Raw genomic sequence first — 15,070 nt, forward strand, 5'->3', positions numbered from 1 at the left:
GACGCGACGAGTGAGCCACGCCTGCTGACACTTATCTGACGGGACTCCCTCTGGTCGCATAACAACTTTTGTCATATTTTTAATTGTCATAACACTTTATGTATAAAATTGTAAGTCATAAAAATCTTTAGTCAGAATTATTCCTGAGCATAACTGGGTTTTTGTCATAAATTAGTTGTCATAATTTTTGTAGTCATTAATTTAATTCGCATAAAATTTTAAGTCATCTGCTTGATATCCATAATTGTTTTTCGTTCGAAGTATTGCAGTGCATAGTATTAATATAGACATAAAACATTAAGTCATATATTTAGTGATTGTTGCATATGTATGTGTGCTCACGCACACACCCACCGCGCTAACTTACGAATACACGTCAGTACGCTAACAGCAAGCAGTTGTTTCACTTGTCTCACCCCCACGTATCTATCACTGGCGACGACTACCCACATAGCAAAAAAGATAAAATAACGGAAAATGTCTGGTGCTACGAGTACTTTCGGCTTATTGTCTTCGTTCGACCACACTACCCAGTCTTGGGAGACGTACAAAGGACGTATTGCGCAGTGGTTCATCGCGAACGATATCGACGACACCAAAGATGCCGGGGGACAAAAGAGACGAGCGATCCTCCTTAGCGCACTCAGTGACGGCACGTACAAGCTCGCGGCGGACCTTGCGTTACCGAAGGAGCTGCAGACCGTGCCATACGAAGATATCGTCAAGCTGCTGGACGGCCACTTCACTCCGAAACGCTGTGGATTCGGCGAACGATACAAATTTTACGCGGCTACGCAGCAGTCGGGGGAGACATTTCCACAATGGGCGGCACGGTTGCGCGGGTTATCGGCGCACTGTGGTTTTAAAAATGTGGAAGAATCTCTTCGCGACAAGTTCGTCATGGGAATGTTATCCGGGCCGGAGAAGGAGAAGCTCTTTGCGCGGGACCTTACGGTGCTCACTCTCGCCAAGGCCGTGGAGGTGGCCGAAAGTGTACGGTGTGCGCGCGCGGGGGCAGCGGCCTCAGAAACGGTACAAACATCCCAGGATCAGCTGTTCAAGGTGGAACAAACGCGACCGCGAGGAAGTACGCCCGGGAGTAGCGGCGGCGGTAACGGTAAAAAAGAGCAGTGTCAAGTGTGCGGTTACTATAATCACAAAACATTGCAGTGTCGTTTCGCGAAATCCAAGTGTAAAAAGTGCAATTCTACAGGGCATCTGAAAAAGATGTGTAAAAATGTAAATTTCATGGCAGTGAACGCTGTGGATGAGGGCGATGACGATGACGGTGAGTGCTATAAAGTTTTTAACATCCGTTCAAATAAAGGGGAACCGATGATTGAAACCGTTTTAATGTTAAACCGTCCAATAAATCTTGAAATAGATACCGGGGCAGCCGTATCTGCGTTGCATGTAAATACTTACAAAAAACATTTTAGCGATGTACCATTGTTAGCTACTAAGACTCGGCTAATCACATTTACTGGTGATAACATTCCATGTCTGGGGGCAGTGCGCCTACCCGTCACTTACGCAAACCAAACTCATTCACTTAAAGTTTATGTTGTGCGAAAGGCAGGCGCGGATGTCCTAGGTCGTGATTTTACTTCGCGTTTCAATTTAGAGCTCGCGGTAATTTCACCGGTTCGTTATTGTGGCCAAGACCATGAAACTGGCTATACATTAAAAGAATTGGAAAAACGTTACGCATCGGTATTTTCAGATGAATTAGGACGATTTAATAAATATAAAGTCAGTTTACAGTTAAAAGACAACGCTAAACCAGTGTTTATTCGCGCGAGACCAATAGCATTCGCCCTACGGGACAAGGTCGATAAGGAAATAGATCGATTATTATCATTAGGAGTTTTAAAACCGGTCGATCACTCGCAGTATGCGTCACCCATTGTGCCGGTGTTAAAACGTAACGGGGCGATAAGGATTTGTGCTGATTATTCGACGGGCGTAAACAAACAGCTGGTGGTTGACCAGTACCCCTTACCTACTGTATCTGAACTTTTTGCAAAGTTATATGGCGGGAAACAGTTTACGAAATTAGACTTATCTAATGCGTATAACCAGTTTGAGTTAGATGAAAAGTCGCAGGAAATAACTTGTGTAAATACTCATCGCGGGTTGTTTACGTATACTCGCATGGTTTTCGGACTCTCATCGGCGCCCGCCGTGTTCCAGCGCGCCATGGAGGGGGTCCTGGCGGGGGTCCCGGGCACGCTGTGCCTACTCGATGACGTGCTCGTCACGGGCGAAAACACTGAGCAGCACCTAACCAGGCTGAACGAGGTACTTAAAAGGTTACAAGACGCCGGCCTCACGTTACAAAAAGAGAAGTGCGAATTTTTTAAAGATGAAGTAAATTACTTAGGATACGTGATAGACAAGCATGGCTTACATAAATCACCGCTTAAAGTCAAAGCCATGGTAGACGCTCCTGTACCGCAAAATGAAAAACAGTTACAATCTTTTTTAGGATTAGTAAATTACTATAGGAGTTTCGTGCCGAATGCGTCGGCCATACTGAGTCCGTTATATGACTTGTTAAAAAAAGGGGTAAAATGGTGCTGGACACAAGAGCATGATAAAGCATTTGTGGCTATTAAACAATGTTTAGCATCTGAACAAGTGTTGGCGCATTTTAACCCTGCGGCCGACATAGTGCTGACAGTTGATGCTGGACCTTGTGGCTTAGGTGCCATTTTATCCCAAATTGAGTCTGATGGTACCGAGCGGCCTATTTCGTTCGCATCGCGCACCCTTAATGCTGCGGAGAAGCGTTATTCACAGCTTCAAAAAGAAGCTACTAGCATTATATTCGGGATACGCAGGTACCACCAGTACTTATATGGCAGGGCGATACCGTTCACCCTTCGTACGGATCACAAGCCCTTGTTGTCGATTTTTGGGCCCTACCGTGGCATACCGGAAGTGTCAGCAAACAGGCTTCAACGTTATGCAATGTTTTTAAGCGGTTACAATTATAAAATTGAATATGTACGAAGCGCGGATAACAATGCAGATTTCTTATCTCGAGCCTGTCTTCCCGGCCCGGCGGGGGCGCGGGGGGCGGCCACGCGCAGCGCAAACGCCACAACTGATATTCCCGATCGAGCCTCGTACATTAATTTTGTTGTGGATGGTAATTTACCGGTGACAGTAACCGAGTTGCGCGAGCAGACGGAGAGGGATACTGTTTTGCAAAAAGTGATCCATTTCATTTTAAACGGTTGGCCTAAAAAGGTATCAGACGAGGCCCTGAAACCTTATTATTTATGTCGGTTACAGCTTTCTTATGAAAACGGTTGCGTCATGAGAGGTCACAAAGTGGTTGTTCCAGCGAAATTACAAAATATAATTTTAGCGGAAGTGCACCAATCCCATTTAGGCATTGTAAAAACAAAAGCTGAAGTTCGGTCTAGGTTTTGGTTTCCGGGAGTAGACGCGGCATTAGAAAGGTTGATAAGTGCGTGCACCATATGTATTCAACAACGCCCCTCCCCCGCGCGTGCGCCGCTCGCGCAATGGGAGTACCCACCGTGCGCGTTCCACAGGATACACTGTGATTTTTTAGGACCTATTAACGGAAGCTCATATTTAGTAATAGTAGATGCATATACTAAATGGGTAGAAGTATATAATATGAAAACCACTATTTCATCTTTAGCGACTATAGAAAAAATTTGTGAATTCATGTCACGGTTTGGAATTCCACATATATTGGTAACCGACAATGGTACGTCGTTCACGTCGCGCGAGTTTGAGGCTTTTTGTATGTTAAACGGCATTTCACATGTTACATCACCGGCATATAACCCGGCTAGCAACGGACAGGCGGAATCCTACGTTAAAATAATTAAAAAGGGCATTAAAACCAGTTTACTGAGTGGCAATGGGGTACAGGATTCGTGGAAACGACTATTAAAATACTTATTTGATTACAGAAATTCTGTACACACTACAACGGGGGTTTCGCCTGCTCAGTTGGTATATGGACGGAAGTTAAGGACTCGGTTAGATTTAATTAACCCTATAATACCGTCACCCTCATCCCCGGCGCTCGCTGATACAGTACGAAAAAATCAGTGTTTGCAGAATAAACCTTCAATGTTCCGTAAGGGGCAATGTTTCTCTCGAGGAAATTTAGTATTATTTAAGGCCTTTGAGGCAAATGGTAAATTTAAGTGGTGCCGAGGCACAATTGTCAAAAAAGTTGGTAAAGTTGTTTATATAGTAAAAGACAATATAACTTCAAAAACATTTAAAAAGCACAAAAACCAAATTGTGTTAGATAAAGGGCACGATTGCGCTTACCCTAGTTATTGGGATGAAGACATAGAATTCCGGGACGATGACACATCATCGCCCCGCCCGCCTACGCCGAGCGAGGAACTGCAGCCTAGCACGGGGGAGGAAGGAGAACGGACAGTGGTTCTAGATCCACACCCTGCATCATCAGAGCTTCCCGAGCCAATCAGCACGCCACAGGGGTCCATACCTGGAGGTCAGTCCGAAGAAGATGACGAATTCCTGGAGGCCCTGCCTGGTCCGGTTACTGAACCCGATACCCGAGACTCTGACGTCCCAGCCGATAACGGTTCCGTGCCTGCCACTCCTCGAACAAAGCGCAATCGACCCAAGATTAATTACAAACCATTCTTTTAGCAATAAGTACTCAGTTGTAATCTTTTGTTATTCTTAGTTAAGGTTTAGACGTGTATGTAAGCTAAGGGGAGGAATGTTGCATATGTATGTGTGCTCACGCACACACCCACCGCGCTAACTTACGAATACACGTCAGTACGCTAACAGCAAGCAGTTGTTTCACTTGTCTCACCCCCACGTATCTATCAGTGATCATAAAAGAAACTAATCATAATAGGTAGATTAGGTTCGTTAGGTTGCTTTAGATGCCCGAAGGGCAAACTACGCAGAAATAGGAGCCCCGCGTGAGCGGGGCTCCGTCGAATTAAGTGTTTGGACGGAGATTAGGGAAAAGGTTTTTTTCGAGTAGTTTTTGAGAGGCTAAAATTAGTTTCTAAAATTATTTATGTAAACCATTATGGTTGAAAATTATTATGCTACAAAACGTTATACGTAAAAACCTTATAAATATCGATAAATATGCTTTTATCTGGTATGACATTTGATTCATTATAATCAAAATCTATATGCACAAAAAAATTATGATAACTGCTGAGTATGTCATCAAATATTATGGCTAAAAATGTATGACACAATATAATATGACTTTTCATTTGTATGCGCAATGATGATTATGACACAAGTTGTTATGCGCATCAAAGATATGACCTAAACTTGTATGCAACCCAATATGGACCCTTATCTGACACATATAACCGCTCCTATTTCTTTTCTTTTTTTGCGAAAATCTTAACTTTATAAAAAAATGTTGTTAGCGACCCATATTCGTTTGAAAAGACCTATCCAACGAGGTATCGTTGTATTGAGGTGGGCTGGTAGTGTGGGCTACCACACTGTTGGGTTAAAGCGGGAAAAAAAATCTACTTTTTATGAAATGAAATGAATGAAATGAAATGAATGAAATGAAATGAATGAAATGAAATGAATGAAATGAAATGAATGAAATGAAATGAAATGAATGAAATGAAATGAAATGAAATGAATGAAATGAAATGAATGAAATGAAATGAATGAAATGAAATGAAAAGAATTTATTTGACACAACAATCTTAAGATTAACAGATATTAAATACCTATAAGACATGGTTTTGTAACTTGTCGTCTCAAAGAGGATACCACTCAGCATGTGTCGGAGCACATAGTGCAACGACGCTGATTTTCAGTGGTTCCTTAAACTTAAAACTTAATCCTTAAATTTAGAAATAAAAATATTAAGAACAATATAAAACATAATGCGGAGCAAGTAGTCTTAAAATTAATATCCAGCATAAAACACAATTATTCTAAAAACATGTGAACAAGCGATGAATTACCGTTCTGTCGCCATGTATGATTTATGTATCCAGTGGCGGATTTGGACTACTAGCCGACCCTTTCTCAGCATCCATCTATAGACTATACCGCCTTGCTGCCGCCCCTAATATCTTACCGCTCTAGGCTCGGGCCTATTGGGCCTTGGGGAAAATCCGCCACTGTACCTATGTATCCATTTCATATTGCAGTTTTCTAGCACTAACGATCACGGAGCAAAGCGCGGACCGACAGACGAACATGGCGAAACTATAAGGGTTCACAGTTGACTACGGAACCCTAAAAATGAGCTTTAATTGGCTAAATTACCAACTTAATTTGGCGTCAGGTAATTGCAGTTCATCTAGCACGTACATAGGGTCATTGCGTCAGTTTACCGTCCAGTGCCTGTTTCCGTCCACTTGGCGTAGTTGCTACAGAATTGCGTATAATTTGAATATATGCGTATATATTCAAGAAATGCGTATAATTTGAATAGATACCTGTATATTCAAATCATACGCAATTCTTTGTAGCAACTACGCCAAGTGGACGGAAACAGGCACTGGACGGTAAACCGACTCAATTACTTTATTTATATCGGTGCGCGTGTATTGCAAATAATGTCAAATCGAGTTAACATATTTGAAATTGGAATACCGCATCGCTCGCTCTCGCGCAGCCAATAGCGACGGAGGAGCCAAATCACGTTAGCTAGGTAAATGGAGATTCGGTAGTTTCACCTTCGGATCGATCCTAACGAACGTCTTGTTTGGTAGCCAGGGATGTTGCGGATGCAGATTTTTTGACATCCGCGGATGCGGATATTTAAAGCCTCACATCCGCGGATGCGGATGCGAATGTCAAGATTTGGTACTTAAAAAACGTCAAATATTACATTTTTAGCATTATTTATTTAAAAAAAACGAGACGTTTAGTATTTGAGCAAGAATATAAGTAGGTGCGTTTTATTTAATAAACAGTAACTTGGCCGACTTTTCGGGATCTAGACGATTTCGTTATATATAGGGAATGCAAATCGGTTATAACCGTAACCGAAATATTCGGTTATAACCGAATATTGGAAACTTGAATAACCGGTTACGGTTATTTTCGGTTATTTATTTATGACTTAAATTGTATGTTTTTATCATCTAATGACTACAAAATCCTGCCTTTTTTGGCTGTGACGCCTGTGATTATAATTTTTGTCATTCGTGGACTTTAATAACTAAAATATACCAAATTTACTTCCCTTATTTATGAAATATTTTTATTGAATATTGTATCACGTCCAAGGTCATATTTTACTTTTACTGTATTTAGTGTGTTTTATTAAAAAACGAAGACTTTTACCCACATTTCCTAATGCTGTAGGGACTAAAATAAAGACTTTTGTATTTTTTTAATTACTTCATTGTAAATTTATAATTTTTCGTCGAAAATAACCGTAACCGATTATAACCGATATTCGGTTATTTTTCGGGCATAACCGTAACCGAAACCGGTTATGAAGTTTGGCCGGTTATTGCATTCCCTAATTATATATAATGACGAAATTACCTAGCACTTACTCCGCCGGCGCCGCAGCTAATACGTTCCTGTTACCGACTTGGTCGACATCCGCATCATGCGGATGCTCCGCATCGATTTTATGCGGATGCGGATGCAGATGCGGATGTTGAAAATAATGCGGATGTTCCGCGGATGCGGATGCGGATGCGAATATTCGCAACATCCCTGTTTGGTATCATTACCTGCAGTAATATGTTACTCAACGAAGGCCGCAAAAATATCTGACACTATCTTATTTGTAGAGCCATAAGAGCGTGTCACATATTTTTGCGGCCTTCGAAGAGTAACATATTATTGCAGGTGACTGTACAAGCTGGCTAAACATGAGTAGGTACAGTTGGCATAATTTCATCCGCTAGATGAAATAACTCGCAAAAAGTATCTGCCACCCTGAATAACATTTCCTAATAATGATTTATTTCTAAAGTATGCATTCAAGAGTTCAGATATGTCACAACCTATTTATTCTACATAAGTATATTTTTATGTTAAGCTATTAAATAAGTAATTTGTTTGAAAATGAGGAAGATTTTTTTTAGGGTATACGGTGAAATTTCGCTTATATTTACATAATTGGGTGGTAGAATTCTTTCTATCCAAAGAAATCTGACAAAGAAATCGTTAACTAAATCAAAAACGGCCCAAAGAGCTTTTTAAACTAATTCCATTCACTAATTAATGTCTATAATTAGGTCCATTAATTAAATTTAGGAAAACCCCTCGCCTTTATCAAACAAAAAATTGTAAAAAGCCGGCCAAGTGCGAGTCGGACTCGCGCACGAAGGGTTCCGTACCATTACGCAAAAAAGGCATAAAATCACGTTTATTAATTGTATGGGAGCCCCACTTAAATATTTTTATTCTGTTTTTTAGTATTTTTTGTTACAGCTGCAACAGAAATACATCATCTGTGAAATTTTTAACTGTCTAGCTGTCACGGTTCATGAGATACAGCCTGGTGACAGACAGACGGACAGTGGAGTCTTAGTAATTAGGGTCCCGTTTTTACCCTTTGGGTACGGAACCCTAAAAACACTCAGTCCGTTGTATTAGTAAACAAAAATATCGTTAAGCGCCATAATCGTGAACTTTTATGTAAGCTCTCACCCTAAAGTCCCTTTTCAAATTTTTCATTCACTTAACGAACGCAGTGCCCATTATTTCTTCTACCATTATCGTAGTGCAACAGATTACAATATTTTTAAGACATACAACAAGAGTCTTGGTCTTAATTCCGGAAAATCCCCATAAATCCCCATATTTTTTATAACTCCTAAATCCCGATTCTGATTTTAATGTTTTGTTTTAAGACTGTTACGTATATGATCTGTCACAGACCAGAAATCTCATTGTTGACAGCTGACAGATCATCCCCCTTATTCATGAAACTTTACGGGCCTGATTTAGTTAAATTATGTTTTATCCCTTTCTTACAAATACATAAGTCAAAATGACAGATAAAGACACACGATTATTATCTAATTGAGGTTTGTAGCGCGTTTATGAATAAGGGGGCATATCCATAACAGTTTCAAAACAAGAAACTAAACCTTGACCTGACAACTCCGGCTGCGGAGTGCACCGCGCCCCCCGCCCCCGCTCTGTCAGCGCGCGCGCAACGAGCGACGAGGCGGGCGGCGCGATCAGTGCACGAGTTGCAGCCGCCGCGAGCACTCGAGCCTGAGGAAGGACCCCCGACGGGCCCGAAACATGTCGCCAATAGCGACTAAAAATTCAAGTGAGTGAAACCGTTGTCGTATAAACAATTTAAAACATGTCTCACGGAGGTTTAATATCGATTAAGAAACTAAAATTCAATTCTGGCTTAATGACGGACAATTTTCTCCTGGGCAACAAGAGTGAAGCACTTAATTAATAAAATCTTGCTACAACTTGGTAACTTACGGCCCGATTCGAACTTTAAGATACGTCAGTTAATAGGTCTATAGAAGATATGGATTAGGTGGATGTCAAAAGTGACGTTTTTGTTAGAAGAAACGTCACATTTGACACTGACATATCTAATCCATATATTTTCTAGATCTATTAACTGACGTATCGTAAAGTTCGAATCGGGCCGTAAGTTACCAAGTTGTAGCAAGATTTTATTAATTAAGTGCTTCACTCTTGTTGCCCAGGAGAAAATTGTCCGTGGCAGTTAGTTGCCTGTTTCACCTTATTTTTGAATCAACAGCAATTTGGACACCTAACACCTACACATTGTGTTTAATATAAATGATATATATTTCAGTCATTATAAAAACATAAATCGAAATGCTTATGACATTGCTAATGTTTGTGTGACAAGTGTCACATCTGTGTAAGAATAATTAATCTGCATCGCTATCATCGGACGGAGGGCCTTAGAATATGATTCAGGATATGAAAATAAATGACCGAAACAAGAGGTACAAGTACTTAAAGTCCATTGTAAGCGATTATAAATCTTTTTACAATGTCTTAGAGACTTTTATCCGTTGTTTGGTCGGCAAGAGTTGCAGAGAAGTCTTGTTATTGATTTATTAAGGTAGGGCTATTATTTTGTGTTCTTATTTTGAATATTGTTAAGAGAGGAAATACGATTTTTATCAGAAACCTTGTCAGACTACATCGCCTTAACTTATTCACTACTAAGATGGGTTCGTAGTAATAGAGCTCGTTCCCACTATGTCGGATGTCGTGGCGATTTTTAATCGTACGTTCCACTGGCAGAACATTTTATATGAAGCTGTTCACACTCGTCCGACAACGATTTTGTGTCGGATACGACATAAAATGTCGTGCGTTTTGCCAGCCCTCCCAGCCCGGAAAAAAATCGTGTCGTGTCTCGCTCGCGTACGAGTGAATATAGCGCTGTTCACATTTTGTCGGATGTCGGAACGATTTCGCCCGCGCCGCCCGCGCGGCACCCCCTCACACACCCACGCGTCGCTGCCGCGTCGTTGCGATCGCTCGCATTGCGCAAACATATTTTGGCGCGGAAGGAGAGTATTGTGTTTTTATGCTGCAAAATTGTAATAATGGCTGTACTTAATATAAATTCTGAAGATTTGATCGCACTTGTTCAGGAAAGAGGTATTATTTGGGACAAGACTATAGAAGAATATAAAAATAAGCATTTGAAGTTGATTAATTCAGCTATCAAATTCTGAAATATTCCTAAGGTAAATCTTTCCCTGAGAATTGGGTGTACCCAATATCTCCTTTTTTTAACTGCCTCTAATCGTTTCTTTCGCAAATAATACAAAACCACAAATATTTCGTCGACGTTCATCTTGTACTAAACCTCGCTACCCATGCACTCGAAAAATACACGCCAGCTGCGATCGTGCACGACAGACGACTAGTGGGAACAGTACCGCCGACACCCGATTGAAATCCGGATCCGACATCCGACATAGTGAGAACAGCGGCAACGACACACGATTAAAAATCGCCACGACATCCGACATAGTGGGAACGAGCTCATACTCGTACTACATCGTAGCAGATTGGGTTGCTCGGTATGTAGCGAAATAGAGTAGGGTTTGAACTATCGCGTTTTGTACACATATTTAATTACACAAACGGGTCTACCTTAAATTCCTTAAATTTCGACGTTTCCGCTGAGTTGCACCAGCTAGCTGTGGTCACGGAAAGACTAGTCTACTACTAGTCTTTCCGTGATCACAGCTGGTGCAACTCATGAAATTATATCGCGGTAGACCCGTCTGTGTTATTAAATAGAATAGAGACGTAAAGAAAATGTATCCTCCAGCTAACTAACAGGCCTATTCGGATTTCGAGATAATCACAAGATCTTGAGACGATATAGACATCAACTAGATCTACATTAGATATCGACTAGATGTGACTTGGATAACTAAGTCATAACATGTCGAAATCGTTCAAGAGGACCTCCAGAATCGCGGAAACGTCAAATTTGACATATCTATCTTACAAATATCTTTAAATTATCCGTATCGTAACTTGTTGAAGTCTAGTAGAAATCTAATTCATTTTCCGAATCGAGCCGTTATTCAATACTAAGATGCGTTCGTGCTACATCGTAGCAGATTGCTCGGTATGTAGCGAAAAATAGACCCATAGAAAACATCCATCGAGCCGTTAACAAAATGTATCCTCCAGCTAACATTAGCTATTTGATTTCACTTGTGACATCTATTTAAATACAGTATTGTCTGTCCTATTCAGATCATATTCATAATCGTTTGACAAACGAAATTGTTATCTGAATACTCATATATGTATCAGTGTCGGCTATAATACCACCGCATTTGTGCCCATAACCAGTATAAGCATCGCGGTGCAATTTTCGTGTCGATAATATCGAGTGCTCGCAGCCGCGCAGACACACGCACGCAATAGGGCTGACAACAGGTTTATAGTTCGTTTTTTTTAGCATTATAAATAAGGTAAACAATCTTGATGTGTCTTTTAATTGAAAAACACATATTAAAAATAAGTTTCGACAAATATGTAACAATTATGAATCTAATACGATCATTTACATTCTTCTGCTTTCATAAGTAATAGTTACTGATTTTTAAAAAGCGTTTTTCAATTAAAAGACATGTCAAGATCGCTTACCTTCTTTCAAGTTCTTTCTGATGCTAAAAAAAACGAACTATAGTAGTAAATAATAAAAATATACATTTTAAGCCTAAAGTACCTACTTACATAATGAAAACCAGCTTACTAATGTATCAATATAAGGTGCTTGTTGTAGATCTTGCTCCGCCATAAGTAAAATCTATATAACTATCGAACCTTCTCCTAAAATTTTAACAGAATCGGTTGAGAAATGCGACGTGTAGTGGAGAACAGCCGGACATACCTACAGGTAATATCATTTTTACCGAAGCTGAAACTGAGACCTTCTCTTTGCTCGGTTAACTAACACTTTCTAAAATATCACCGCATTTTTGCCCAATAAGCAATAAGCATAGCGGTGCAATTCTCGTGCCGATAATATCGAGTGCTCGCAGCCGCGCAGACACGCGACACGCGCACGCAATAGGGCTGGCAATTGATTTTGTTGTATAGGTGTATTAATTATCAGACATAGTTAATTTTATAGCATTTTCGGTGCAGCGGAGTGGTGTTAACGGAATTGGTATAAACAATTTCAACCTTAATGATTAATTACGTTAATCTCTTCTTCTTCTTCCTCGCGTTATCCCGGAATTTTGCCACGGCTCACGGGAGCCTGGGGTCCGCTTGACAACTAAACCCAAGAATTAACGTAGGCACCAGTTTTAACGAAAGCGACTGCCATCTGACCTCCCAACCCAGAGGGGAAACTAGGCCTTATTGGGATTAGTCCGGTTTCCTCACGATGTTTTCCTTTACAGAAAAGCGACTGGTAAATATCAAATGACATTTCGTACATAAGTTCCGAAAAACTCATTGGTACGAGCCGGGGTTCGAACCCGCGACCTCCGGATTGAAAGTCGCACGCTCTTACCGCTAGGTCACCAGCGCCTAGGATTTAGATATAATTCTATTAGGTATTAATGTATCGGGCTGATTCGAACTTTAAGATATATCAATAATTTGCTAAAGATACGATATGGGTCGGATATGTCAGTGTCAAAAGTGACGTTTCTTCAAACAAAAACGTCACTTTTGAGTTCGAAGGCCTACTACTCAGGAACTTTCACAGCCACTGCTCGTTCGTAGGTGACTGCCCGATTCGAACTTTAAGATACGTCTAAGATATGATATGGATTAGAGAGAACGTTTTTGTTTGAAGAAACGCCACTTTTGAAACTGACATATCTAATCCATATCGTATCTAGACGTAATATTTGACGTATCTTAAACTGCCGTATTCGAACTTCAAGATATTCACAAGAGACGACACGTACTAGATCCATTCTAGATACGTTATAGTTTAGATATCAACTAGTTCTCTTTTGCAGCGCAATTCGGGCAACCAAAGTCACTTTTACGTTAGATAGAGTAAGATATATATATGTCAGACCGTAAAAAGTCTGCAGCGATTTTGATAGCCCACGCAATGCAAATGTCATTTTAAACGTCAAACTTCTATGAAATTATGACGTATACATAACACTTACACTGCGTGGGCTATGTAATCCGCTGCAGACTTTGTTTGGTGCGACTCTATTAGATGTGAATTGGATCTCTAAGTCATATCCTGTGGAAATCGTTCAAGAGTATCTCCAGAATTGCGCAAATGTCGAATTTGACAGGTTAGATCTTAAACATATCGTTATCGTATCTTGGTGATGTCTAAAAGATATCTAATAGATGTCTATTTCAAAATCCGAATCGGGCCCAAAGTTCGAATCGGGCCGTGAGATTGTTTTCACCGCGCAAGTAGCGTAGCGTAGCTACGATTGCATGGCGCTACGTCGTAGCAACCCGTAGCACGTAGCTTTACTACCGCTACGCCGCCACTATTATATCAGCCGGCGTATTATGGATAGCTTTATCCATCTTTATCCACGTGATAAAATAACTGTCACTTTTTAACACCGTGGGATAGAAAGTGACGGACACCGTTTTATCATGCTGTCACGTAGACAAGAACGACCATCTTATCCGTACAGGCCAATTCTAACGTGCACTGACATAAAACCGATATTACTTGGCCTGTATGTAGAATAGGGGGAATTACTGCAATGTTCTGCCGCCAGAGTGCAGCACTAGCGCTTCTAGTAAACCATAGAGTAACTTATACATACTGTGCCCTACAGGCCTATTCGGATTTCGAGATAATCACAAGATCTTGAGACGATTTAGAGATCAACTAGATCTACATTAGATATCGACTAGATGTGACTTGGATATCTAAGTCATAACTTGTCGAAATCGTTCAAGAGGACGTCCAGAATCGCGGAAACGTCAAATTTGACATATCTATCTTACAAATATCTTTAAATTATCCGTATCATAACTTGTTGAAGTCTAGTAGAAATCTAATTCATTTTCCGAATCGAGCCGTTAAACTGTTTTTTGACAAGTTTTAACAGACAATAAAATATGACATTGATGCATCAAGGCGGTCTGTTAACAAGGGCCTACCGGGAAACGCGAAAATCCAAATTTAGTTATCTGGCTCTTTATAGCTCGAATATGCAAGTGATAGAGAGGTTAGATAACGAAATTTTGATTATCTTGTTTCGCGGTAGACCCCCAGATTGTGATGGATTGAGGTGGTGGCGCCCCCTACGCAGAGTTTCGCGTAATATTCCCTATTGATCAGTTCAACATGATGTGTGTGTAGTAATGGGTACTTCTATAGGGACCGTGCATGAACTATAGGGGGCAGCACAGGAGCCGTCAGATTTGTGCCGCGAGGCGTAAATGTGAAGTTTATGCTTCCAATGTAGCCCACAAGGTGGCAGAATCTACTATGCACAAGAAAACGTACGAGAACGGTAGATGGCAGCACTTGCTTTGGCAATGTACATGTTTATGATTCCGATTCAGGCCACAAGAGGACAAACCTTCCAACGCGCACAAACCCTATAGGTCAGTGGTGGGCAAACTTTCTTCA

The 15,070-nt window shown here is 40.8% G+C and overlaps 2 protein-coding genes across 4 annotated transcripts in view; both read left to right on the plus strand.

Moving 5' to 3' along the window:
• LOC134794194 (max dimerization protein 1-like) overlaps positions 1-15,070 on the plus strand; it is a 621,339-nt gene that overhangs the window by 321,950 nt on the left and 284,319 nt on the right. The window lies entirely within an intron of this gene.
• LOC134794496 (uncharacterized) lies at positions 301-9,272 on the plus strand. The gene is made up of 3 exons (XM_063766308.1): positions 301-981; positions 4,180-4,563; positions 9,072-9,272. The coding sequence occupies exons 1-3, from the start codon at positions 478-480 to the stop codon at positions 9,270-9,272; spliced, it is 1,089 nt and encodes a 362-aa protein (XP_063622378.1). The 5' UTR covers positions 301-477.

Source organism: Cydia splendana, chromosome 10, assembly GCF_910591565.1.
Source record: "Cydia splendana chromosome 10, ilCydSple1.2, whole genome shotgun sequence".
Classification (NCBI taxonomy): domain Eukaryota; kingdom Metazoa; phylum Arthropoda; class Insecta; order Lepidoptera; family Tortricidae; genus Cydia; species Cydia splendana.

Excerpts from the sequence above, each read along its gene's own strand:
- LOC134794496 (XM_063766308.1), top strand. The coding sequence starts at position 478 with ATGTCTGGTGCTACGAGTACTTTCGGCTTATTGTCTTCGTTCGACCAC. Across the intron at positions 982-4,179 it reads CTCTCGCCAAGGCCGTGGAG|GCAAATGGTAAATTTAAGTG; the intron begins GTGGCCGAAAGT and ends AAGGCCTTTGAG. Across the intron at positions 4,564-9,071 it reads TGGAGGCCCTGCCTGGTCCG|TTTCAAAACAAGAAACTAAA; the intron begins GTTACTGAACCC and ends TATCCATAACAG.